The sequence below is a fragment of the Pteropus vampyrus genome, unplaced genomic scaffold, assembly GCF_000151845.1.
Source record: "Pteropus vampyrus isolate Shadow unplaced genomic scaffold, Pvam_2.0 Scaffold101, whole genome shotgun sequence".
Lineage (NCBI taxonomy): Eukaryota > Metazoa > Chordata > Mammalia > Chiroptera > Pteropodidae > Pteropus > Pteropus vampyrus.
In genome coordinates this window covers 4,787,935-4,813,792 of record NW_011888882.1, presented here as the reverse complement: position 1 = coordinate 4,813,792, position 25,858 = coordinate 4,787,935, and the positions used below count along the sequence as shown (strand labels likewise).

General features: G+C 33.9%; 1 protein-coding gene across 4 annotated transcripts in view; it reads right to left on the bottom strand.

Moving 5' to 3' along the window:
* Window positions 1-25,858, bottom strand: part of REV3L (REV3 like, DNA directed polymerase zeta catalytic subunit) — a 137,838-nt gene that overhangs the window by 6,547 nt on the left and 105,433 nt on the right. For all 4 annotated transcript variants that reach the window (XM_011364808.1, XM_011364806.1, XM_011364807.2 and 1 more), the window contains 10 exons: window positions 25,445-25,563; window positions 21,511-21,652; window positions 19,671-19,915; window positions 18,552-18,660; window positions 16,539-16,745; window positions 10,207-10,316; window positions 8,028-8,142; window positions 3,051-3,188; window positions 1,406-1,596; window positions 481-727 (listed from right to left, as the gene is read on the bottom strand). In XM_011364808.1, coding sequence (XP_011363110.1) covers window positions 481-727; window positions 1,406-1,596; window positions 3,051-3,188; window positions 8,028-8,142; window positions 10,207-10,316; window positions 16,539-16,745; window positions 18,552-18,660; window positions 19,671-19,915; window positions 21,511-21,652; window positions 25,445-25,563 — 1,623 coding nt within the window. The remainder of the gene's footprint in view (window positions 1-480; window positions 728-1,405; window positions 1,597-3,050; window positions 3,189-8,027; window positions 8,143-10,206; window positions 10,317-16,538; window positions 16,746-18,551; window positions 18,661-19,670; window positions 19,916-21,510; window positions 21,653-25,444; window positions 25,564-25,858) is intronic.

Genomic DNA, 25,858 nt, shown 5'->3' with positions numbered 1-25,858 from the left:
TATTTCTTTAGTCTGGTTTCTTTAGAACTATGTCTAGATACTATATCCTATACATTTCTTTTATTTCCTTTTTATTTATTTATTTTTTGTTGTGGTGACATTGGTTAACAAAATCCAGAAAGCTTCAGGTATACAGTTTAACAGTAAGGCATATATATATATTGCATTGTGTCTTACGCATTTCTTAAGCACCCATTTTGAAGGAATTCTTGCTATTTTCTATTAGTGTTATTTTGTAGTTGTGGGATTTATTTTAATATTCTATAATTTGGCTGATCTGACTTCTGAAGCTGGGAAGGTGTTTGTAGAAAACTTAAATTTCTTTTACGAAACCAGAAGAGAGTAACACCGTTGCCAGTTTAAGATAATAGAGTATATGCTTTGCCTCTTATAGCACATAAAGAAAATGTTTAGTTCTACTGGAAGTTGTAAGTAAATTCTCTTTACAGTCACTGCACAAGTACTATTTAGTAGGCTTACCCTTGGTAATTCATGATACCAGTTGAAGACATCAATGCCAATAAGTGAGAAGATTCTTGCCAGGGGTGGGAGGATTTGTTTGGTGATGTAGTAAGTGGCATTCAGTCTCAGCGTCGGGTCCTGCAGGACTTCTACTGGGCGTCTTACCAGCTGGATAAGTGGTATTCCAGGGGGCCCATAAATGATGACGTATGGCACTCGCTCCCCAACTCGAGGCTCAGAGCGCCGGTCATAAGTAAGCATTTTCCTATTTAAATCCAAATAAAATACACACTCAAAGACTGTCATGAGAGGCATCCTTCCAGAAAACTAAATGAGAAATAATAATGAAACCATGGGGAGACTACAAGGGGTATGTACCTTCAAGTTAGAGTTGCAACTTTTTTGGGAACTATATACACTTCACTTAGTTGACACCAAGTGGATACACTAGTAAGTGTTTAAAACTTACTCTGTATATCAAAACGGTATGAGCTGGCAGATATCAGCTAGTTAAAAATGTTTTCTATCCCCCAAGAGTGAGAACTAAAAGTCACAAATCTAACAATGAAATTTAAGAAAATTCACCTGATTAGATTATCTGACTTCAGAATGATACCATCTAAGTGCTCTGGATCAATATTAAGAACTATTTAGTGATTCCGATGTGAGAAAAACAAAATGATTTAAGCTCTCTATCAGATTACAATTTCACTGAAGTTAGTGACCCAGAGTAAGCCCAGGAGAAGAGTTCCTTCTTCCTTGTCAGAGCTCACAGAGAGGGGAGCACCCTTTCCCTTCGGTGAGGCCTCGTGTGGGTGGGTGAAGAAACAACTGTGTGTCTATGCCTATGGACTGAGTGTTTTTTCAGCTACTTCAAACTGTTCAGAATCCCAGGACCACAACTGCTAGGTATTGAGAGTTGTGCTACTGTACACATCATTACCTTGTAAGTTCAAGGGCTGGCACACAAGCTCCAGGTTTATAAGAGAAACTTCCTCTGTATTCCTTGGCGAAGATAAAATCTTGTATGCTGGCCTTTCCTTCCAGAAGCTTCATACATTGTAGCTGAACATACTGTTTAATTAAACTTATATCTCTTGTTTCAAATAGCAGCTTTAGAGAACGCTCAAGTATCTTAAAAAAAAAAAAAAAGGATATGCTCATAAAGATAAAACAACCCCTAGCATTATCATCATTGCTGCTTTAGTTTCAATTATGTAACTACTGGGTAACTTGCTGATCTACTTAAAAAAAACTGCTATTTAAAATGATTGGAAAATAAAAATGAGTAGAAACTGGGAAATATTTGAGACTTTAAATAGCTTGCTATTTCTAAAAACAGAATATCACGTAGTTTGAGGAAATTATTGGAATGACATTCATATGATACACTTGCTATGTAATGAGCAACATGAAACATTTAAGTTTTCTTAAAGAGGCAAAAGCACTCTAGGCACAAGAAGCCAGACATGATTTCATGAATTGTTTTTTATTTACCCTGTTATAGAAAGAGCCTGATTCAGATGGACAGAGAGAAGTTTAAATATCAACAAGCAGTGAAATAAAAATCAGTCTTCTTATAGTGTCAATATATACTAAGAATTTTTCTGTGCTAGAAATATTTCTGCTAGGAGGTGACCAATATACAGTGGATTTATGGAATGGACTGAATTTAAATTAGTTGCAAGTAAAAGTTCTGTATCTTATTCTGGGTTCTAGAACCCATACATATTTACTCAAGAAGTTTGCTAATTTAGCCTAGGTACAACTCTGCCCTTAGAGAAGGAATGTACTGGATATCTCTTCCAGAAACTAGTATTAAATAATATCTTTAATTCAAATAACATTACATATATGACATTAACTATTGTGTCAATGTCAATATATTATCTATTATGCTTTTAAAGCTCTATAAAACTCAGTATGTAGAGTGTTCTTCCATTTATACCATTTATTTTTGGGCTGTACGAGTCTGGGCCTGAGTGAAGACAAATTAAATATAAAACACTACAATTAAGATGACTATGGTTGAGAAATTTAGGTAATTTAAGTACCATTGTTCAGAAATCTAACTTGTATTTGATAACCCAAAATGAATTATATTGCTTATGAAATATCTCTGTTGCTAGTTTCTCTTCTTGATATCCTGTTCCCTAGCTTTTGGGTGTTGTCAGACAGTAACATATTATCATCTTCAAGTGATAGGCAGGAAATTCTTATCAAGTTCAAGTGTTGTTTTTAGCAATTGTGATAAAAGGTAAGATGTGGGACGATGTTAGAAACTAAGGATTAAAATAAAATAAGTTGTTTCATTAGAAATGAAATTCTCAAAAATCATTTAGTTCTTATTATAGTTATATATAGTCATATAGGCTATAGTTCCTCACCCAGATGTGTGCTTAAGGATTTTTATCACATTCTTTAGCCACTTTTTTTTTTAATTTCACCTCCCATAGTTAGATTTCTTTCTGTCACCACATATTTGACTCTTTTTACCCCATCTACCTCCCTCCACCCCCTCCCCCCTACCCTCTGGTAACACTAGCCGCTTATTTCTTGAAGATGAAAACAAGATAGATAAAACTTACCTTAGAAACAGCAGGGCAGGAATCTCTTCTGACTGTTTCAATTCCTTTTGCATCAAATACTGGGTCCTTTTGATCCAGTGTTTCATACATGTAACCCACATACCTCTTTTTTGTTTGTAAAACACAGGGCAAATATACCTGCAACGAAATTAACAAAATGCCTCTCAATAACCATTTTTTCTTACCATGAATATATCTTATTCTTAGGTCTTTTTCTCTTTAACCAAATGTCAAGTATAGAAAAATTCTAAATATGGCTTAAGGTCCCCCAAATTCATGATATGACACTTAAAGGTGAAAGTACACAAAACGAGTTGTCTTTACTTCTTTATCACTCACTCTTTTGCTTGTACTATCAATTTTGCTCCTACCTCAGCTGACACTTCTCTCTCAAAAGTCATCCATCATATCTTTTTAAACAATTACAAAATTAACACCTACACAATGTACAAAATTAAAAATTAGTAAGAGAATATACAATGAAAAATCCAGGTCCCCTGACCTCTCCTTTCCCCTTTGAAGGCATCCTCTGTTATTGATTTCCTGTGTATCCTTCCAGAGATATTCTATCCAAATACATGTACTTATACACATAATGGTAACTTACTATATACATCATTCTGTACTTTGCTTATTTCGTTTTATAATTTATCTTGGAAAGAGTTGTCTATTATGTGAGGGTATCACAATTTATGTAACCAGTTACTTACTATGGGTCATTTAGGATGTTTACAATCTTCTGGAATTGAACAACCTTGCATGGATTAATCCATAGGAAAATTCATTGAAGTGGGATTTGTAGATCAATGCATGTGTGCCCTCAACCTTTTTTTTTTTTTTTTTCACCAGATCGATCTTTTCCTCTGCCCCTAATAATCACACTAAATGTAAATGATCTAAACATCCCAATTAAAAGGCAAAAGAGATTGGATTTGATCAAAAAGCGAGGCTCAACTATAAGCTACCTACTAGAAACCCACTTTAAATATAAGGACATAGGAAAAGATACACACACTAACACTAATCAGAACAAAGCTGGAGTGGCTATATTAACATCAGAAAAGAAGATTTCAAGACAAGAAATATTATCAAAGATATAAGTACGAATTCATAAAGAAGACACATAATCCTAAATGTGTATATACCTAATAAAAAAACCTCAAAATATATGAAATAGAAACTGACAGAACTAAAAGGAAGAAAAAGGCAAACCCATGATTATACTTGGATTTTAGCACCTCTCTTAGAAATTGACAAGAAATCAGTAAAAATAGAAAAGACTTCAACAATTGACATTTTAGAGCATTCCACCCAATAACCAGAATATATATGGCTTTTCAAGGTCACATGGGAACATTAACTAAGACCATATGCTGGACCAACTAACAAATTTCAATAAACTTAAAAGCACTGAAATTATACAGAATATGTTCTTTGACCCCAATGAAATTAGGAGTAATAACAAAAAGATTTCTGGAATATCCTTAAATGTTTGGAACGTAAACAACACACTTTTAAATAATCTACAGGTCATTATCATTGAAGCAAATGAATAATAATGAAAACACAAGATATCAAAATTTGAAGCTAAAGGAGTAGAGGGAGAGTTATATTTTTAAATCCTTATATTAAAAATATATTTGAAATCAATGATTCAAGCTTCTAAATTAACAAGTCAGGAAAAGAAAAGCAAACTAAACCCAAATTAAGTATAAGGAAGGAGAGACAACCATCTGAATGGGAAAATGTATTTGCAAGCAACACCTCCAATAAGGGCCTAATATCTAAAATATACAAAAAACTCATACAACTCAATAACCACAAAAAACCAAATAATCCAATCAAAAAATGGGGAGAGGACCTGAACAGACACTTTTCCCTAGAGGACATACAAATGGCCAACAAATATATGAAAAGATGCTCAACACCGCTAGCTATTAGGGAAATGCAAATCAAAACCACAATTAGATACCATCTCACACCTGTTAGAATGACTATAATCAACAGGACAAGTAATAACAAATGTTGGAGAGGATGTGGAGAAATAGGAACCCTCATACACTGCTTGTGGGACTGCAAATTGGTACGGCCACTATGGAAAGTGGTATGGAGTTTCCCCAAAAAGCTAAGAATTGATCTACCATATGATCCAGCAGTCCCTCTACTGGGTATTTACCCCCAAAGACTTGAAAACTCCTACTTGAAAAGATATTTGCACACTAATGTTCATAGCAGCATTATTCACAGTGGCCAGGACATGGAAGCAACCAAAGTGTCCTATGACAGATGATTGGCTAAAGAAGCTGTGGTACATATATACGATGGAATATTATTCAGCCATAAGAAGAGATGAAATACTGTCATTTGCAACAACATGGATAGACCTTGAAATAATCATATAAGCGAAATAAGCCAGACAGAAAAGGTTGAAAATCACATGATATCACATATGTGAGATATAAACCTAAAAGCAACAAATGAACAAGACAAACAAACAGAGACTCATGGACATGGGCAATGGACTAGTGGTTCCCGGGAGGGAGGGGGGAGGAAGGGAGGGGAGAGAAATAAAAAAATAAAATGTTAAAAAAATATTCTGTATATATGGTATGAAAGAAAAATAAACTGGTATTAAAAAAAAGTATAAGGAAGGAAATAATAGCGGAAATTAATGAAATGGTTCTTCAAAACATTCAATAAATGGGTAAACCTCTAGCTAGAATGATCGAGTAAAAAAATTATTAATATCAAAGTAGAAGGATGTTACTAAAAACTTACAGATATCAAAATCACAATAAAGCATAAATAATTCATGCCAATACATTTGACAACTTAGGAGAAATGGCCAAATTCCTTGACAACCACTAGTTATCAAAACTAACATAAGAAAATCTGAATAATTCAATATATAAAGATGTTTAATTTGTAATTACTGTACCTCCCCCAATAAAATTTCAGGACTAGATGGCTTTGCTGGTAAATTCTACAAATCATTTAAGAAAGGAATAATTGTACTGATCTTATACTTTTTCTTTCAGAAAATAAGAGAGGGAACACTTCCAACTCATTTTATGAGGACAGCCTTTTTTTTTTTTTGTCCCCAAGGGAGACAAATGTGGTGGGGGGCGGTGCGGGGAGGGGAACTACAGACCAATATTCATCATGAATATAAACATCACAATTCTTAACAAATGTTTTCTTTGAGAAGTTTTGCAGTTTTTGTTTTTCTGTTTTAGGTCTGTGAGCTATTTCAGGTAAATTTTCTTGTCTGGTGTTATTTTCTAAACACATCATGTTCTTCATTTTGCCGGATGGGTTGAGTGTCCACAGCACCATATACATACTTTAAGAATAGCACTCATTATCACTGTTTTCTCATTTTTCTCCCCCACATCATTAGAATGCTCACTCTTCAGGACAGATATCATATCCAAATTCTCTTTGAATCTCTTCTAGAGTAATTCTTGCTTCAGAATAGATACACAATAATCATTTGGGAGTCATCTGATTCTTTTCTCTCTTTTATCCTTTTCATACCAGCTTTCCTAAATCAACCATTTTTAACTCCTGCCCATCCTTCTCAGTATCTCTTGATTGCCCTTTCTTTATTTTCATTAGTTCATCTCACTGGTTTCAGCTATACAGGTTGCAAGAGGCATCTGTCTTGAGATTCACCTCTTCCCAATCCATCTCTTTATCACAATGAAGCCAATCTTCCCAGACAGCTCTGCTTAAGTCATACTCTTAACTTTCCTGAATAAGGTTTAAACACTTCGGCTTGGAATTTGAAACACTCTACAATCTGGTCTTAACTTTATTTTTCCAGACATCTCTCCTGATACTCCGTAGTCCCACATCATGCTTTTCCAACTCCATATTCTTCTCTATGCCATTTTCTTCTATGCAGAATGATTGCCGATGGCTGTCTATTGAAATTGTAACCATTTTCCAAGACAGAGTGCAATATTACCTCCTACATAGAGTCTCCTCATCCTGCCAAGAGAACAAAATAGCTCCTTTTCTTTGTGCTCTTACAATGCTTAAGGAGATTGCTCTCATGAGACTTCTGTAAGTTTACAATAAAATAAATAGATCATTTCTAATCATTCCTTTTAGAAATGAGCTCTTAGAAGAGTCTTATGCTTCTTTGCATTCCACAACTCTCGTAGCTCAGTATCTTATATAGAGAAAGAACTAAATATATTACATTATTTGATATCTAAAGTAAAGTGAAAATAGTTGAAGGTCCTTGTGGCAGCCTATTTTTCAAAGAAATAACATCTCTCATTCCACATGGTCTTCTTACAATGTGACTCTGACACTCTTCCCATTGAGAGATAGGGGTCTATGTTCCCTTTTAAATCTAGGCTATGATGCTGTGTGACTTTGAGACTAGGTCATAAAAAGCAAAACAGCTTTCATCTGTTTCTCTCTGGGATGTTTATTCTTAGAACTCAGCCATCATGCGGTGAGGAAGAACAAGGAGTCCCCGGGAAAGGCCATGTGTAGGTGTTCCAGCTAACAGTTCCAGCTAATCTCCTAAACAGCAGCCAGCATCAACCCTCAGACACGAGAGTGAGCAAACTTCAGGTGATTTCAGCCTTTAGCTATTTGTTGGGTTACCTCCACCCTTTAAGTTTCCTCAGTTGAGGACCTAGACATTGTAGGGCAGAGACGTGCCATCCCTGCAGCAACCTTTCTGAATTCCTGACCCATAAAATCTGTAAGCATAATAAAACGGTGGTTGTTTTACACCACTACCTCTGAGGTAGTCTGTTAACTGGAACAATCTGTTCATTTCTCTACATAAAGACATTACTAAAAAAATTTGAGAAAATTATATAAAACTAAGGGAAAATATTTTAAATATTAATACTTTAATAGACCCGTATACTGTTAATAATTCTGAAAATACATTGAAATGTCTAGAAGGTATGTAAATTTTATATAGGATCATTATTATTACATTTCTCTTACCTTTTCAAACTTCAATTTTACTGGTTTTGGATTGGTAGCAGTTACAGCTTCAGCAATTTCCTGACCAATCTTAAAAGACTGTTCCTTAGTAGCTCCTTTCAGTAGCACAAACATACTAGAGGATTAAAAAGAGAGTAGGGTAATGAGGTCTTTGTAAGAAAAAAAAACTTCATCAAGAGTAACTTTCCTGGTAAATACTCTAATACCAAAGAAACCTCCCCACCCCCTTCCTATTCCTTATTAAGTTACTTCTTATCTAAGCTTTCTTATTTTATCACACTTTCCTTGTGTACTCATGGTATATCTTGTTACAGCTCTGTAAGACATCTAATATTTCTAGTTTAGTTACACATAGACCAGTTCAATTATCACAGCTGCCAAGAAGGTCCTTGGTCACTCCTAGACATTTATAGATTTGTATGACACACAATTAGGTCAATCATAAAATAAGAGAAAATGTGAGTATAAAGAAATGGAATATTTACTTGGGATGTAGGAGGAAATTTCCTTCCAGAACTGCCTAACTTAAAAAAGACACACATATATTTTGTAATATATGTTTATTGAAGAAAATAAAAGAAGGCACAAAGAAGAAAATGGCCATCTATAAAATCTCACCATTCAGGAAAAAGACACACCAAACCTTCTGTGTATATCTATAAATTTTTTCTCATTTGGGAGCACAGATCATACTATTTTGTAACTTTCTCCTTTCATTTAATAGTATATTGTGAACATTTTCCATGTCACTTAGTCCTTTTACACTATTTTTACAGTTGTATTCTATTTCAATGTGTGGATATATTATAATTTAACCCAACACTGAAAATTTAATTATTAAAAATTTTTTGCTACTATTTCATATATAATTTGGCACACCTGATTCTGACCTCAGAATATTCCTAGAAGTGAAATGTCTTCATAAATGGTGTACACTAAAAATAATTTTTGAAAGATACTGTAAAATTGCATTCCAGGGATATTTCTGATGTACAATCCCACTAGTAATATATGTAGGTCAAGAGAGAAGAATTTCTAATATGGATATAAAATTCCAATACAAAAAATAACTTAAAAGTTAACTTATAAAACAAAAGTATTAGGCATTTTTTCCTAATATAATCCAGTTAACTTTATAATAGCACTTTACACTTCAGCATATAAATACCATCATCTGAGACCAAGAGGAATAATGACTAATAGAGATTATAAGTTGATCTTCACTTATAATTTTAGTAGAAAGACATTAAATAGTGATATGGACAATATCTTGAAACACGACTTTAAGATTTTTGTTTCTAGTCTCGGAGCCACATAACCCAATCTTATATTTTGTTTCTAGTCTTGGAGCCACATAACCCAATCTTATATTTTGTTTCTAGTCTTGGAGCTACATAACCCAATCTTGTTTTTATATTGGACTTTAAATCTCATTTGGACAGTTTCTTTGGAAAAGCTCTTTCTCTGCCAGTACTAGAGACAGCACTTAGCATCCGATATGAAAAGCTTAAGAAAAGGATATTTTATTCAATATTACTTAAGGTCTTTAAAATAAAAATAGTCTCAATCTGAATTAATTTTAACATTCATTAAGGCAGAACAAACAGGCCTTGGTTATTTGTACCTTTAGGCTTAGGCTATACTTTCAACTACTTAAGCTTTTTATAATATTTTCTTTTTAGGCCTATCTAATATATATTATACTAATATATTTTTTAAATAAGATTATTATAAAATTTCCTTTTGAAAGATTATTTTTAACAACAGATTTTGGGACCTAGTGAAAAGTAAACTACTCACAGCTTTGGCAACTGTCCTTCAAAAACAGTTTGATTATTTTAAGATATATATTTAAATTCAGAGAGCTGCAGCTATAAGAGGAATTATTCAAATTAAAAACTGTTTCTTTAAACAGACTAGGCTCTTGTGTATACAGTTTTTTATAGTCTACCATCTACTTGGCTACCTGGAGGGATGCCACAGGAATCTTCACAGTCCTTGGCTTTCTCTCTTAAGATCATATCTGATAAATCAGGACCTGCGCTAGCTCTGATCATGAGATCATAAGCACCGGAAAGGACTTAGGTAGAACTCCATTTTTAGTTTAAGGATTACCCTTAAGCCATTCAAACATCTAAAGAGATGCAAAAAGACAACTACAAATCAGAAAGTTTGTTACCTGTCAGTATCACCATATACAACCCTTGCACCCCATTTCTTGGTATCGTTCACCAGTTTAATAGCTCGTTCCAAGGTCTCTCTTGCTTTGTGAACAATACTATCACCAACCTGTTGGTACAAACACATTGGAAATAATTTTTTAACATAGCTTAGTAAAGTCAATAGACAACATATAATAATTTTAATTACTAAATATTTCTAAAAATAAAATGAAGAGAAAACATAAAAAAACAAAAACAGTCATCATGTTGTCATTCTTTCTACAAATACTCAAGAAGAAAATGAGACGGATGAAGAATTTAAAGAAGGAACCAACCAATATATAGACTTGCCTGTGAGTAGTATAATGGACCACTTTATACGAGGTAGACAACTACATTTGATTCCTGGAAAAATAAACCTTGTTTATGGGAGCATTTTCTTATATGTCTGTAAATTTAGCAAGAAATTACCCTGTGTATATCTATGTGTGTGTGTGTGTATGTGCATCTTTCAAAATTTTGTTGGAATGTTATAATTTCTTTCAGTATCATTAAAATTAAGGCTGAAGTCTCAGTGATTGTTTATACATCCTTTTTAGATAATATTAAAATAAGAAAAAATGTATAGTTATAGGATGGAAAATATAAGTGTTCAGTTTAAATCAAGGAGGCAGACAGATATATGTCTAACAAGTTCTTCCATTTGAGTGGTGAGTTTCAACAATGACCATGGCATAAGATGACAAGACGAAAAAATGGTATGTCTTGAAAATAATGAGAAACAAGCTAATTATATTCCATAGTTAAGTAAACTAAGGAACTAGTATAGCATTGCTGCTTCATTTGTTAAACTCATTAAAACTAAGAGTTGGGGAAAATTTCCCTTCAGCACAAATAGAGCATTCTTTAAAATTTTAAAATACGAATTATCTAACTTTTCCTTTCATGTTAAGATACAAACAATAGTTATAATGATCCTCCCCTTTTTACTATAAAATTTGAATTACCTGAACTAAATGTAGGACTAAATACTACTTAAAAGGCTGTCCAAAGTTGCTTTACAAAAGAAATATTAAGTGTATGAACAAAGGACACTTTTAGCAGAAACTTAATTTGGGTTTTAAATTAAGATCATGATTTCTGTTAAGACCGTTGGTGTGTTGTAAAAACTTGAGAATTTGAACTATAATTTAACACATTTAAAAAATCATGTTATCTAATTAAAATTCAAGTTTTAATAAAATGTTTAATCTGTCATCTGTTGCCACTTTCAAACAAGGTAAACTTTAAAATACGTGATGGCAAACAGCCGGATGGGTGAGCCATCTAGTGTCAGAGTTGAAATATGCTTTTGAGATACACGCACATACTGACCCTAAACGTCTGCCTCCTGCCTACTCTGGAAGAGTCAGAACTCTTGCAGCTACCCCTGAAGACCATGCAGTGTGAAGGATTCAGTGGCATGAACGTGAGAGGGAAGAGGTTAAGAGTGGCATTTAAAACTGATTCTGATTCTTCGTTCATAGTTTCTAATTTGAAAAACATTGCTTCATTACAGGGATAAGAGACTGGAGATAAAAAGAGGAAAGTAATTAGTTTCACAATTTAGGCAATGGCTGAGATCCTGAAAAATCATAATAAGAAAAATATTTAAAATAAAAATTCTCACAATAGAAACAGAGTATTGGCAAGGATGTGATGAAAAGGGAACCCTTGTGGCTATTCTGGGTCTTTTACTTCATGTAAACTTTAGAATCAGTTTGTTAACACCTACAAAACAACTTGCTGGGATTTTTGACTGGTTTGCATTGAATCTATTGATCATTTTGAGATGAACTGACATCTTGACAATACTGAGTCTTCTTATCCATGAACGTGGAATATCTTTTCATTTATTTAGTACTTTGAGTCTTACACCAGAGTTTTGTAGTTTTCCTCATAAAGATCTTGTACATATTTTGTTAAATTTATACCAAAGTATTTCGTTTGGGGCGGGAGGGATGCTAATAAAAATGATATTGTGTTTTTAACTGAACATTCCACGTCTTCCTTGCTGGTATATAGGAAAGTGACTGACCTTTGCATACAGATCCTTATCTGTAGGGATCTATGTTCCAAGACACCCAGTGAATGCCTGAAACCATGGATAGTACTAAACCCTGTATGTACTATGTTTTTTCCTATACATAACTATGATAAAGTTTAATTTATAAATTAGGCACAGTAAGAGACTAAGAACAATAACTAAGAAAACAGAACAATTATAATATATTGTAAGAAAAGTTAAGTAAATGTTGTCTCTCAAAATATATTGTACTGTACTCACCTTTCTTATGATGTGAGATGATACAATGCCTATGTGATGAGATGAAATGAGGTGAATGACAGACACTGATGTAGTGTTAATAATCCTTCTGAGTTAATATAATATTATATAATATGTTACTTATATCACATGTAATATGATACCACAACAGGTCATCTGATAATTGAGATGCCTACTAAGTAATTAACCAGAGAGTGGAATATATAGCGTGGATACACTGGACAAAGGGATGATTCACTTTCCAGGTGGCGGAGTGGGACAGCACAAGATTTCATTACGCTACTCAAAATGGTGTGCAACTGAAAACTTATCAACTGTTTATTTCTGGAATTTTCCATTTAATGTTTCTGGACTGTGGTTGATGGTAACTGAAATCATGGAAAGTGAAAGCATGGATGGATGGTGGTGGAGTTACTGTATTAACCTTGTATCCTGCAACTCTGCTATAATTGCTTACTAGTTCCAGGAGTTTTTTTTGGTCAATTCTTTTGGAATTGTTACACAGAGGATTATGTCATCTGTGAACGAAGACAGTTTTATCTCTTCCCTCCTAATCTGTATACCTTTTATTTCCTTTACTTGTCTTATTGTATTAGCTAGAGGACTTCCAGTATGATGTTGAAAAGCAGTGGCGAGAGGGGACATCTTTGCCTTGTTCCTGATCTTAGTGGGAAAACTTCAAGTTTCTCAAGAAGTGTGATGTTAGCTGTAGTTTTTTTTTTTTTTGTAAATGATCTTTATCAAGCTGAGGAAGCTCCCCTCCATTCCTAATTTACTGAGAATTTTTATCATAAATGGTTATTGGATTTTGTCAAATGCTTTTTCTGCATCTATTGATATGATCATGTGGTTTTTCTTATTTAGCCTGTATGTGATGTGATGGATATCATTAACTGATTTTTGAATGTTGATCCAGCCTTGCATACCTGGGATAAATCCCACTTGACTGTGGTGTGTAACTGTTTTTATACATTGTTGGATTTGATATGCCAGAATGTGGTCTATCTTGGTACACGTTCTATGTGAGCTTGAGAAGACTAGGTATTTTGCAATTGCTGAATTAAGTAGTCTACTACAAATGTGTTGTTGAGTTCAACTACACCCTGATTTTCTTTATTATTTTTTATTTGTTGCTTCCCCTTTTTTTCTTTTCTACTTTTTCTGTCTTGTGTGTGGTTTTGAAAATTTTATATAAATCCATTCTCTCCTTTCTTACATTATCAGTTCTATTTTTTTTAACTTTTTATAATAGTTGCCCCAAATTTTACGACATATATTTACTTGCAACGTCACTTTCAAATACCACTATACCACTTCACAGGTGATGTGAGTACTTTATAATAATGAAATAATCCTAGTTCCTCCCTCCTATCCCTTGTATCATTTGTCATTCAATTTACTTACACGTAGGCATACATATATTCATAAACATACATAACCAAACACATTGTTGCCATTATTATTTTGAACAAACTGTTATCTGTTAGAGAAATTAAGAATAAGAAAAGTAAAAATGTTTATTTTACCTTCGATTATCCTTCTCTGATGCTCTTCTACTCTTTATGTAGATCTGAGTTTCCATCTCTCTAAAGAACTTAGTATTTCTTGCAAGTCAAGTCTACTTGCCAACAAATTCCCTCAACTTTTGTTTGTCTAAGAAAGTCTTCACTTCTCCTTCACTTGTGAATGATAATTTTGCAAGGTACAGAATTCTAGGTTGGAAATTTTCTTTTTCTCTCAACTGCAAATATTTTACTCCATTTTCTTTCTGCTGGCATGGTTTCTGAGGAAAAGTTTAATGTAATTCTTATCTTTGCTTTCTACAGGTAAGGTGTTTTTATTCTCTGGCTACTTTCAGGATTTTAAATTAATATGTTTATTGTTGATTTTCTATAATATAATAATGATAGCTCTATGTTTAGTTTTTTAGGGGAATTGATCCTGCTTGGTATTCTCTGAAGTTCCTGGATGTGGTTTGGTGTCTAACATTAATTTGGGGAAATTCTGTCAGTATTGCTTCAAATTTATTTCTTTTCCTTCTGGGATTCCTAGCACATGTATATTTACACATTCTGTAGTTGTCCGACAGCTTCAGGATATTCTGTCTCTGCCCCCTCATTTTTTTTTTTTTTTCTCTTTATAATTCAGCTTTGGCAGTTTCTATTGAGATTTCCTCAAGGTCAGAGATCCTTTTCTCAGCTATGTCCATTCTAAATAAGCTCATCAAAGGCATTCTTCATTTCTGTTACAGTTTTTTTTTGATCTCCAGCACTTCCTTTTGATTCCTAGAGTTTCCATCTCTCTGCTTACATTGCCCATCTGTTCTCACATACTATTTATCCATTAGAATACTTAGAACCCTAATCAAAGTTATTTTAAATTTGTAGTCTGATAATTCCAACATCCCTGCCATATCTGAGTCTAGTTCTGATGCCTGCTCTGTCTCTTCAAACTGTGCCTCTTGGCTTTTAGTATGTCATTAATTTTTTTAAGGAATTGCTATAAACAGGTCTTTAGTACTGTGGTGGTGAGGTGTGGAGAGGGGAAGTGTTCTACAGTCTCCATGAATAGGTCTCAGTCTTTCAGTGAGCCTGTACCTCTGGACTGTGGACTTCACATGTGCTTATCAGTTTTTTCCCTTCTTTGGTAGGACGAGATGGCTAGAGTGGGCTGGAGTATTTCCCTTCCTTCACATGGAAGGCTAGAGCGGTTGTAGTTGGATATTTCCTTTCCACAGATCAATTAAGCTCTCATTAAACTCCAGCAGGTTAAGCTATGGTTAGTTTCTCCTGAAGGCAGACCTTGTTAAGAACAGAATGCTGTGGAATATTTTAAAATGGTTCTTTCCTCTCCCAGTGCTAGAAGCACAAGGGAGTTTTTCTTCAATTTTAGTTCTCACTGTGAAAGACTGAGTGAGCTCCTAGAGGCAAAATTCACAAAAATGTGGGGGCCCCGATGACTGGGCCACTGGAGTTTTTCTCTCTCAGACTTGTCTACACTGAGCCTCCAGCCATTCATCAGTTGTACTTCAGGTTTCCCTGCCTTGGCACTGGTACTTATAGAGGTTTGTGCACTGGTAAGTTGTGATTCTCTGTATCATTCACTTGTTGATCTCTTAAATTTGGAGGGCAGTTGTTTGCCCTGTGACTTCACTTCTCTGAGGGATCTAAGAAGAGCTGTTGACTTTTCAGTTTGTTCAGATTTTTATTTATTGTGAGAACAGAGTGGTGACTTCAAGCTTCTCATATGCTAGACCTGAAAGTGGAAGTCTCTTGCACAGGTTTTTGGAGTTCGCTTTGCCTACTGAGAGCTGTGTGGGAACTTTATTCTTCCACTGCTTTTCTCTTATTGAACTATTACAATATGGTATACCACAATGTTCTGGCCTTCATTTGACATGAAAAGATTAATAAAACAAGTTTACTCTGTTCTTTTCTCCATCACTAGAAAATTATTACTCTGTTACACTACACTGTATTCATGTCAAATTAACGTTCTAATTTAGTAAATAACAAGAGATTAGTCTTATTCTACAAAGAGTATCTTTCAGTTGCAACTACCACTACAAAACAAAGGCTTTGCTTAAATCTTTACTGGTACACTTGTAAATATGAAATCATTGTTGTTCATTCTGACATTTGGAGAAGCAACCTATCATCAGATCTCTATCAATATGTTAAAAGCAATTATGTAGTACTGAGATTGTTGTAAACATTTCTATAAATTTGGCACCAAAATCTAATGCTAATAGTTGGTTACAATATGGTTATCCAGATTATGTAGAAAAAAGTGTATGCTAATTTCTAAAATTATAATTGAAATGAAGACAGAGAAAACCAACAAATTCCTAAGAGTATGTATATATATAAGCCCTGGTTTGAGAAAAACTGATCCTATGTCATTGACATAAAACTCTTTAAAGTTTTACAACAAAACGAAGTGTTTTCATGAACAGGTAAACAGGTATTCATTTAATGCTGGCTTTAGTTTCTTTCAAAAAAACTACAGAATTGTATCACTTACCTCAATGCACGGCATTCTCCCAGAAAAATTGGCAGCTGTATAGCCAAATGTGACATTTGCTATAAGCTTAAGTCCTAACTGACGTGCATCGAGCATTCGTGAAAGGGCTCTGTCTTGCTTGTAAGCCTTCATTGACTGCTTCACCATGAGTCTAGTCTTCAAAATTTCTTCGAGCATTCTTGGTAGCACACCCTTTCTCACTGAAGGCTATCATAAAGGAAAAAAGAATGTTTAAAATCCCTTAAACATTATAGATTTAGATAATTAAGAAGGAAGCACAAAGTATAACAATAGTCAACTGTCAGGAATTGAAACATACTAATAATAGAGTGGCCACAGGACCAGTGGCCGTCAATACAAAATCATCACATTTTCTTTCTTTTGAAGAGGACTTTTCTCCTAAAAAGTTCCTGTAATGTTTATAAATCTAATGAAGCACTATTATGTGAGTTCAAAGACCTCCAGGGAGGAGGATGTCAACTAGTGCATAAGAGAGCATACAACAAGTTCAGAGGGAAATTTTGTTCAAAACTATGATCCAAACCCCCACTCTTTCAGAAAGACACATGGGATTTGTATCACTTATAACAAACCTCAGTTTTTAAAGATCTCATCCTAATGACCCCAGTAATCTGCATGGAACTCCATTTATCTACCTTGGAAGAATGATGAGCTGGGTTGACTCTGCTGACATTCAAACCTGTAGTTCCAAGGACTCTAGGTATTTCAAATCTGATGCTTAGACCACTAAGCCATCCCCTCCGGCCTATATTTATTAGCAATCTGGAAGAGGGGATGAATAGTGAGGTGATAAAATTTGTTGATGCCAAAAAAAAAATCATTTGTATTAATCAAGACTAGGGAGAATTTATGAGAACTCCAATAGGAATGAAAACCACAAAACAGTATTAAACTTTGAAGATGATTCACAGACACGTGCAAGGTAATAATGCATGTCGGACTGAACAATTATAACCTAAGGTATAGGATAATCACATTCCTTAATATTAAAAAAATTTTATTTTCATTAAGCTTTACACATTGGGTCAAAATGTTGATGCAAGTTTTAAAAATGCTGTTAAAGGGAGATAATATAATAAGCTGATAGATACGTGACAATGAAAACATACTCTAACCTCTAATTCATTCTGTATACCTTCTGAAGAAACCATGTTTATGTTAAAATATATGTCATAATATGAAGATATAATATTCCCCCGAAAGGAATGTATCATTAATTCTCTGGTAAAACTTTTCTTCATATCTAAATAGCTAATTTTAGGGTACTCTTCAAACATAGCATCTTCTTATGGTGAAGAATGATGCTACTTTTGCTAAGTACACCAGAATGAATTTGAGGGCTAGTGAGGGCCATGCTACCACCCTACTGTCCCACGATTCTAGTATAGACTCACTGCTAAGGAACTAGAATAGAAAGAAATGAAGTTGGCACATGAGAGGCAATGTAGTCTTCTCCTAGATCTCTCCCATTTGTCTTTAATTTACTCATTTATGAGGCTTTCCTCTTTTGAGGGGAGATAGGGAGAGAAAAAAAGACTCTATTATTAGTTTGGATATCTTCTTAAAAATGCAATCAAATAAGTGTATCATTATTTCTGAAAGTCTTAATTTAAAATAATGTGGATGAACAATTAGAGTTTACACATTAAAGCAATTTAAATCTTTATAAGTTGTCATCATTGTGACCATCAAATATAGTTATTTAAGTCTGCCAGATTCTAATAGAGGGTAGAAGGTATTGTGTAAGCTATTTCTTTCAATATTTCACTAAAAACTAAGATCTAACAATTAAAAGATTTTAAATCAAAATTCATGCAAAACAAGATGACTTTTTTTAATGCTTCTTAGACGATTCCTATATCTTTGCCTTTTGAGATGAGATATTCAACTAAACAATTTTTTCCCCCTATTTTATAGGCCAACAACATCTAAACCATTAGCTCTCCAAAGGTTAAGCCATAGTTATACCTTTCATTTACAAGAGAGTATTACCTTGACAAAAGCTATTCCATTGGGGGAAACTGTGATATCATGCCTAATTTGGTAAAGCAAATCTGGAGGTACTCTTAGAGAGGTACAGCCAAATTTGAACTCATCACACCTGTTAAGAAAGAAAACATTAAGCAAATACTTTCTCAAACCATCGAATACAGAGTCTAAGCAATTTCAGGAATCTTTCTAATTCCTTTAGAAATTTATTTTCAAACATCTAAACATGAATTCATTTATTTAGTAATATGTTTATTCATCTAATTACCATAAAGCAGTTCTTCAAATATTTACAATTTGTTAAAAGAAATATTTCTTAAACGGTCCTATCCTAAAATTTATGGGTAAAATCTATTCTGAAATACCAAATTTCAACTCGTTGTCTGATTGTAGTTCCTTACATTAAGTTCTTTAAAGAAAAATTTAAGTCTTAAATAAAAAAAATTGTAAATAACTTTGCAAGTTTCCGTTCTTAATAAAAAGACACGATTACCAATACAATTTCCACAAATACTTTCTATGAAGGAGTGAATATACTCTAGATAATACTATAACACTTGATTTTAAATACACAAAAGTCATTATTAAGGAAGACTGTATTTCTTACAATATGAGAAAAATATCTACTCCTTTGAGTATTTGAAATGTTATGACATTTAGCTTATAAAATTCATTGACATGAATAACTAAAACCTAATATTTAACAATGTAACTTTTTTAAAAAAAAATCAAAACTATTTCTAAGAAAAGTCAAGAGGAGGTGATAGCTGGAGTCTTAAGATCATAATTCTCAATCTGTTCCACTGAATGGTGATTTATATCAGCAAATTAAATATAACTTTCATTTAAAAAGAGACTCTAGATATACATAGAGAGTGAAACAGACAGTTGCAAGGCTGATCTATTCATGATCTTCTTCATATGTATCATCCATTCACAATACTGAATTAGTCATATGGTCATCGGTGTCAATTAGTAAAGTAACTAACAATAATGAATTAGCTGTGCTACAGCCCATTCATCTTGCTTATTAGAACAGTCTCAAGAGCAAAGAGACACTCAAAGTCTAATTTCAGTAAGAAGTACAAAACACAACATAATTGCAATATGAAAAAAACTTACTTTCCCAAGTTCTCAACATGGCCAAGGCAGGTGGAAAAACAGTAGTTGTATGCAATCACAATTGAAGGATATAGTGACTGAAAATCCAAGACGAGAACAGAGTTGCTATAAAAGCGAGATTCAGGCTCCATAATCAGCGGAACACACTGTGGGGCTCTCATTTGGGACCTCTGCTGTACACTAGGTGTCACAGGAATATAGTTCATTGGTTTAGCAATACGCAACATCATTGATTCCACACGGTACTGCGGGAAGAGAGGTGAAGGTGGGGAAGAGAAGAAGAAACAGTTTAAATACAAATATACTGGTCTTGAATATGTGATAATAATCTGAGGGATGTTTTGCTCTTCAGAATAAAGCAGCATGACTTTCTTACAATTCAGTTATACAGTATTGGTTATTTACTCAGCTTTTAGATGCCTGAAAGGGGAATTCGTAAATCCTTTTCCTATTATTATAACTTTGATAAAAACTGCAAAAATAACAAAATACTTACACTATAAGTCGATATTAAATATAAGACAGATATAATTAGATTTCTTTTTATATTTAAATACAGCTATATCATAACGAACATGTAGGAGAGCCAGCTGTATAGTCTGTCAACTTAATTGAAAAAGTTGGTCAATATTTAAGAAATTGATTTGGGAAAATTAGAAAATAGAAGTCAGGAGACTTGAGATGAATAAATGTTATCCTAAATTTTCAAGAAGGAATCACAAGGATTCTAGAATTGAAAGGCAGTCAGCTTAGTACTCGCAAAATTGAATCAATCAATTACTGATTGTAATAACCGCCATGAAGCAGATGGTTTGGGGTATTATAAAAAAAAAGCACTCGCAAGAATCAGCATGAGTTCACTGAAATGTTCTCATGTGATTTTAAGGTATCCAACTTTTAAAAATTATTATAAGCCACCTCAGATAGCTTTTAAAACCTGTGGGGGTACAAATAAATAAAATAAATAGCTTATAAGTAATGAAATTAAATAAACGAACAGGTAATGCCAAAGTCGTTAGAGCTCTATTTTTGCTATAATTACTGAATTCGTAAACTGGGGGAATGTTGTAGACATGAAGTAATTAAAATAAAATAAAAGATTTTATGAGGTTAAGGATCCTGAGTGATTTAATATAGTATCCTTGATCTTAGCACAATGTTTATTTAACACACTAAAAGTATTCAAATACATATTTATTGAATGAATGCCGTGAACAATTTTCAGCAAGGCATTTGATAAAATCTCTCATTATGTCCTTGGGATATTAGTTAGGAAGATATAATGAATTAAATGGCTTCCAAGGTCTCATTTTTAACATTAAAAAAATGATAATGTCCACTTAAAATGATTTCCAAATCCTTTTTTTTTTTTTTTTAAATTAGCTGTTGGGAGCTGAAACAAGCCACATTTAGGAATGTAAAACAAAAGAGACATAGACTTTCTTTGCTGCTTCCCCAGTTATAAGGGCCTTTGAAGATATCCTTAATCACAGTGACAATATTCATGAACAGTATTTCCCTCAAGGACACAATCATTTATTTTTTTAATGCCATGAAAAACGGCAATTGCCAGAAAGGTAGGATGGAGGAAAAAAAATAAGAAGTGGAGCTGTTAGTGAAATTAAAGCTTTTCCAGAAAAATAAAATGATAAGATTTGATCAACCGGCTATATATATTAGCTGGTACCAGATAGGAAGTTCAAAAAAACAAATCACCTCAAACATCTTGAAAGTAAAGCACTCACTCACACAGAACTTTCAAATGTGTTTGTGGGGGGGGGGGGAGGGAGGAGGGGGAAGAAAAGAAAAAAAAAAGAAAAGAAAAAAGAAAAATTCCTACCTGTGAACCCCTTGTCAGTACATGTAAAAACTGAATGCCAAAAAGTCTAGCCATTTCACTGGTTTTCCCAATCAGGTCCAGCTGTTCTAACATTTGGAGATTTCCACGGACACGGCTGATGTAATGATCAACCATTTTCCATCTGTTAAAAGAGAATCCATGCTATGAACATTAGGTAAAAATCTGGACACTTGAAATTGGTATTGTTTTCATTCTGCCAAAACATACATATTAAAAGTGAGGTTACTTAGGAGGAAGTAATGATGTACGTTAAGGAGTTCCTAGATTTGGTCAAAGGGTCTGCTATGATTTAGTTTTAATACATATTGACGCACTGCTTTCCAGGTTTTAATAATTTACATTCATACTAATGATGATAAAATGCTAGTTTACTTGCATCTTTGTCAACTCTGGGGATTATAATTTTTAATTTTTTAAGTGTTACTAGTTTCATAGGCAAAAAATTGCATTGCATTTTAATATATTTTGTTTTAATTAATGTAATCCTTCAGTTATGCAGATTTGCCAAATGTAAATGAGACAGTGCATTATGTGTGGACTCAATCAGTTCCTTTAAAATAAAACGGATTTAACAGCTCATCCTTTCTGTAGACCACATGGGTAATCAATGACCTGCCTTGGAGGTTGATGATCTTTTCTTCTGCTTGATCTAGTGTACTGTTGAACTCCTCTAGTGAAGTGTTCAGTTCAGCTACTTTTTTCAGCTCCATTTATGTTTAGTACTTTTTAATATTTTCTACCTCTGTTGAAATTCTCATTCTGTTCATGCACTATTCTCTTGACCTTGGTGAGCATCTTTATGACAGTTATTTTGAATCTTCTATCAGGTAAATCATATTAACTATTTTATTATGGTCAATTCCTAGAGATTTATCTTGTTCCTTTGTCTGGGATGTCTTTGCCTGATTCTTCATTTTCCTTAACTCTCTGTATTAGTGTCCTGCATCAGACAAAGCTGACACTTCTCCCAGTCTTCGTGGACCAGCCCTGTCCAGGAGGCCTCCACCAATCACTCCAGAGAATCTGGAGGCCTCTATCAACTCTTTCCCTTCCCAAGGAGAAGCAGGCAACTAGGGTTTTTGTCCACTCACTCTGTGGTAAGCAGGATGGGGAGTTATGGTCTGCTAGTCCAAATCACTGTGTCCATTCCCCATCAAAGAGCTAGATTGTGCAGGACCTGTTGGAGGTCCGAGACTGGACAGACAGATAACAGCTCTTTGGGTAGCCTAGGAGGAGGTGGGACATTGGATGCATGGATCAACTCTTTCTCTCACCGGGGATAAACTAAGAGCTGGGATTTTTCAACTACTTGCTTCTGCTGAGCAGCAAGGGAGGCTCTATGGTGTCTACCAGCCCATGCCGCTATTTCCTCCATTTGGCTCCGCCAGCTAAACTGTGTCAGAACTATCAGTGCTCCGTAGGAAAAGTTGGGGTTCTAGACACACGAACCAACTCTTCCCTCCCCTGAGAGAAGCTAGGGGCCTTTTCCTGATCATATGGCTCTGGGTCAGAGGCAGGACTCTGGCAAGTGGGTGTCTGAATCTCCCTACCAGCTTTGGTGAGTCTGGTTCTTTGTTCGCCTGGGGTGCAGGAGCCTTTCAATTACTTTCTGAATTTTTTACAAAGGAAATTTGTCTGTGAATTATTGCTGAATCAGTGTCTGTGGGGGGACAGAGGTTCCAGGGCTTCCTACTCCACCATCTTGCCGACAGCACTCCATATTTTTCCTAATATATTTTTCAAAAGTATTTAAAAAAGTGGACTGTTTAAATTTAAAAAATAAACAAACATATTTTTGAAATAAGATTATGTTAATTCCTATTATCTAGTCCTATCTGGCTAGCCATGTGATATAAAAAAAGAATGGGTAACTGTGGCCTTTTAAAAAAATAAACAAAACATGACAAAATTGAATTTTGTTAGGTAATTTGTTGTTGTAGTGAGCAAATATAAATTTTGACTTGGGGTAGAGGAAGGGAAATATAATTATGAAGCAAAAGCCACTCAGGAAAGGCCTGGGTAGGTGCTGAAATGGTTGAACTGAGAGCATCTTGAAGGTATTTTGTGGGATAGGGCATCTGGGAAGAGGCTGATCAAAAAGGAGATATAAGAATTCCAAGTCCAAACTCACTTATTCTGAACTTTTTCTAAGGGCTGGTTCTATAGAAATGAAGAACTGAAGAAGAAATTTTCTAATGTTATCTTCTTGAGCTACAGAACTCTTTGCTACCAGAACATAATATTCAATAACTATTCCTTGAATAGCAGCTGACATCAAGATGGTACTGTGAATTCTCTAGATTAGTAATATTAGGGATTAGGAAAGGTTTTATAGGCGGATTTAGGGATATAATCTCGAGACATTAACATTTTTATGGAAGAATGTGTTCTCAGTCACAAGCAACAAAATTTTGGGAACATAACTCATTCATGTAAATCATAGGTTTCCAGGAGACCCAAATCTGAGTTTACAAAAACAAAATAATAACCAGGGCACCTTTGTACTTTACAGATTTAATACAAGAAATCCTTGACTAGCAAGTTCCTCTAATTTCTGAGTCAATTTACAAATAGATAAATCCTTAAAACATTGTAGGAAGGAAATGTAAATTAAAAAGTATGACTTACTTTCTTGATAAGAATTCACTTAAATTTAGAAATAAAATTGATCTTCCAAAGTATCTCCAAAGAAAGAGTACATGGTCTCTCTATGTAATAGAATCCATTTAGCATAAATAGTCTAAAGTATAGTCCAAAGTCCCTTATGTAGTATGTTAGGTCCAGTTCTTTATTTTTCTTGGCAAAAACAATTACTTATCAACTTAAATAATACCTAATTAGAAGTAGCAAAATATGCATTTAGAGCATTCTAGGGCTTATACACAAACCACTGATTGTAGTTTTCAATGTTAAATTTAACATCAAATTTCATTTTATTTATTGGTATATAACATCTCCTAAGCAGTCTCCTCCATGAGCCCCAGGAGGGCAGGAACTTCCAAAGACTGACTCTGAACCAAAACTGAATAACTCTCCCTGCCTCAGCATAAGCCTTACACAGGGTAACAAAACAGTAGTCAACTGTTAACCCTTTGGGAAAAAATGCATTTCATACACTGGAAAAATGAGAATGACTGTTGATTTTTCATCAGAAACAATGGAGGCTGGGAGAAATGGGAATGAAATCTTTAAAGTGGTAAAAAAAAAAAAAAAATCTCAGCCTGAGAGTTAGACAGTGAAAATATTCAAAAACAAGGGTGCAATAAAGATATTTTCAGATAAACAAAGCCTAAGAGAATTTGTTGCCAGCAGACTTGTACTAGAAAAATTGCCAAAGAAAACCATTTAGAGATTTCTTAAAATGTTAAACAAGTAACCATGTGACCTGGCAATTCCACTCCTAGAGAAATGAAAATATATATTCAAACAAAGACTTGCATATAGTTTTATTCAAAATAGCCGCAAACTAGAAACAATCCAATTGTCCATCAACAGGAGACTGAATAAATTGTGGTATATTCATATAATTGAATATTACTTACTAATAAACATGAACAAACTACTGGTTTATGAAACAACATGGTTGAATCTCAAAAACATTATGCTGAATTTCTTGAAAGCAGCTAGATACAAACGGGTGGACTGTAAATAATTTTATTTATACGAAGTTCTAGAACTGTCAAGACTGATCTACAGTAATAAAAATTTAACTAGTACTTACCTGGATAATTAAATAGGTAAGTTGATTGCAAAGTTGTATAAGGGAATTTTCTGGGCGTTAGAAATGTTTATTTTGATTGGGGTAGTGGTCATAGGGTCAAAGTCACCACATGAGATACTTTATTCTATATAAATTATATACCGATAATATTGATTAAAAAAAGATATTATCTTCAGAGTTATAAAACATTACCTGTATAGATCTGTCTTGTTATCAAACCAATCTGATAAGACTCGAAAGGTAAAGAGGGGAAAACGCTGATGAAGAACATGAAAGCTCACATTTTCAAAGGTATAGTTAGTTAGAGCCACCTAAAAAAAAAACCAAGACTCCATTATGATGATGTGGTTTTATATGCAAATTTGGTTCTAAAAGATTCCAAATGTTACTTCTAACTGTTCATAGTAGATATGAAAGCTACCTGCAATAATGATTTGTGTTACAACTGAATCATAATTAATTTAAAACTATGTATATATATAGTCTACTGGACAGAAATGTTCATAATAAATTAATATTTAATTGGAAAAAAATCAGACCTGATGAGATTCAACTTGGTCATATACTATTTGAGAGCGCTCAGTTCTTATCACTTCTTTTTATACT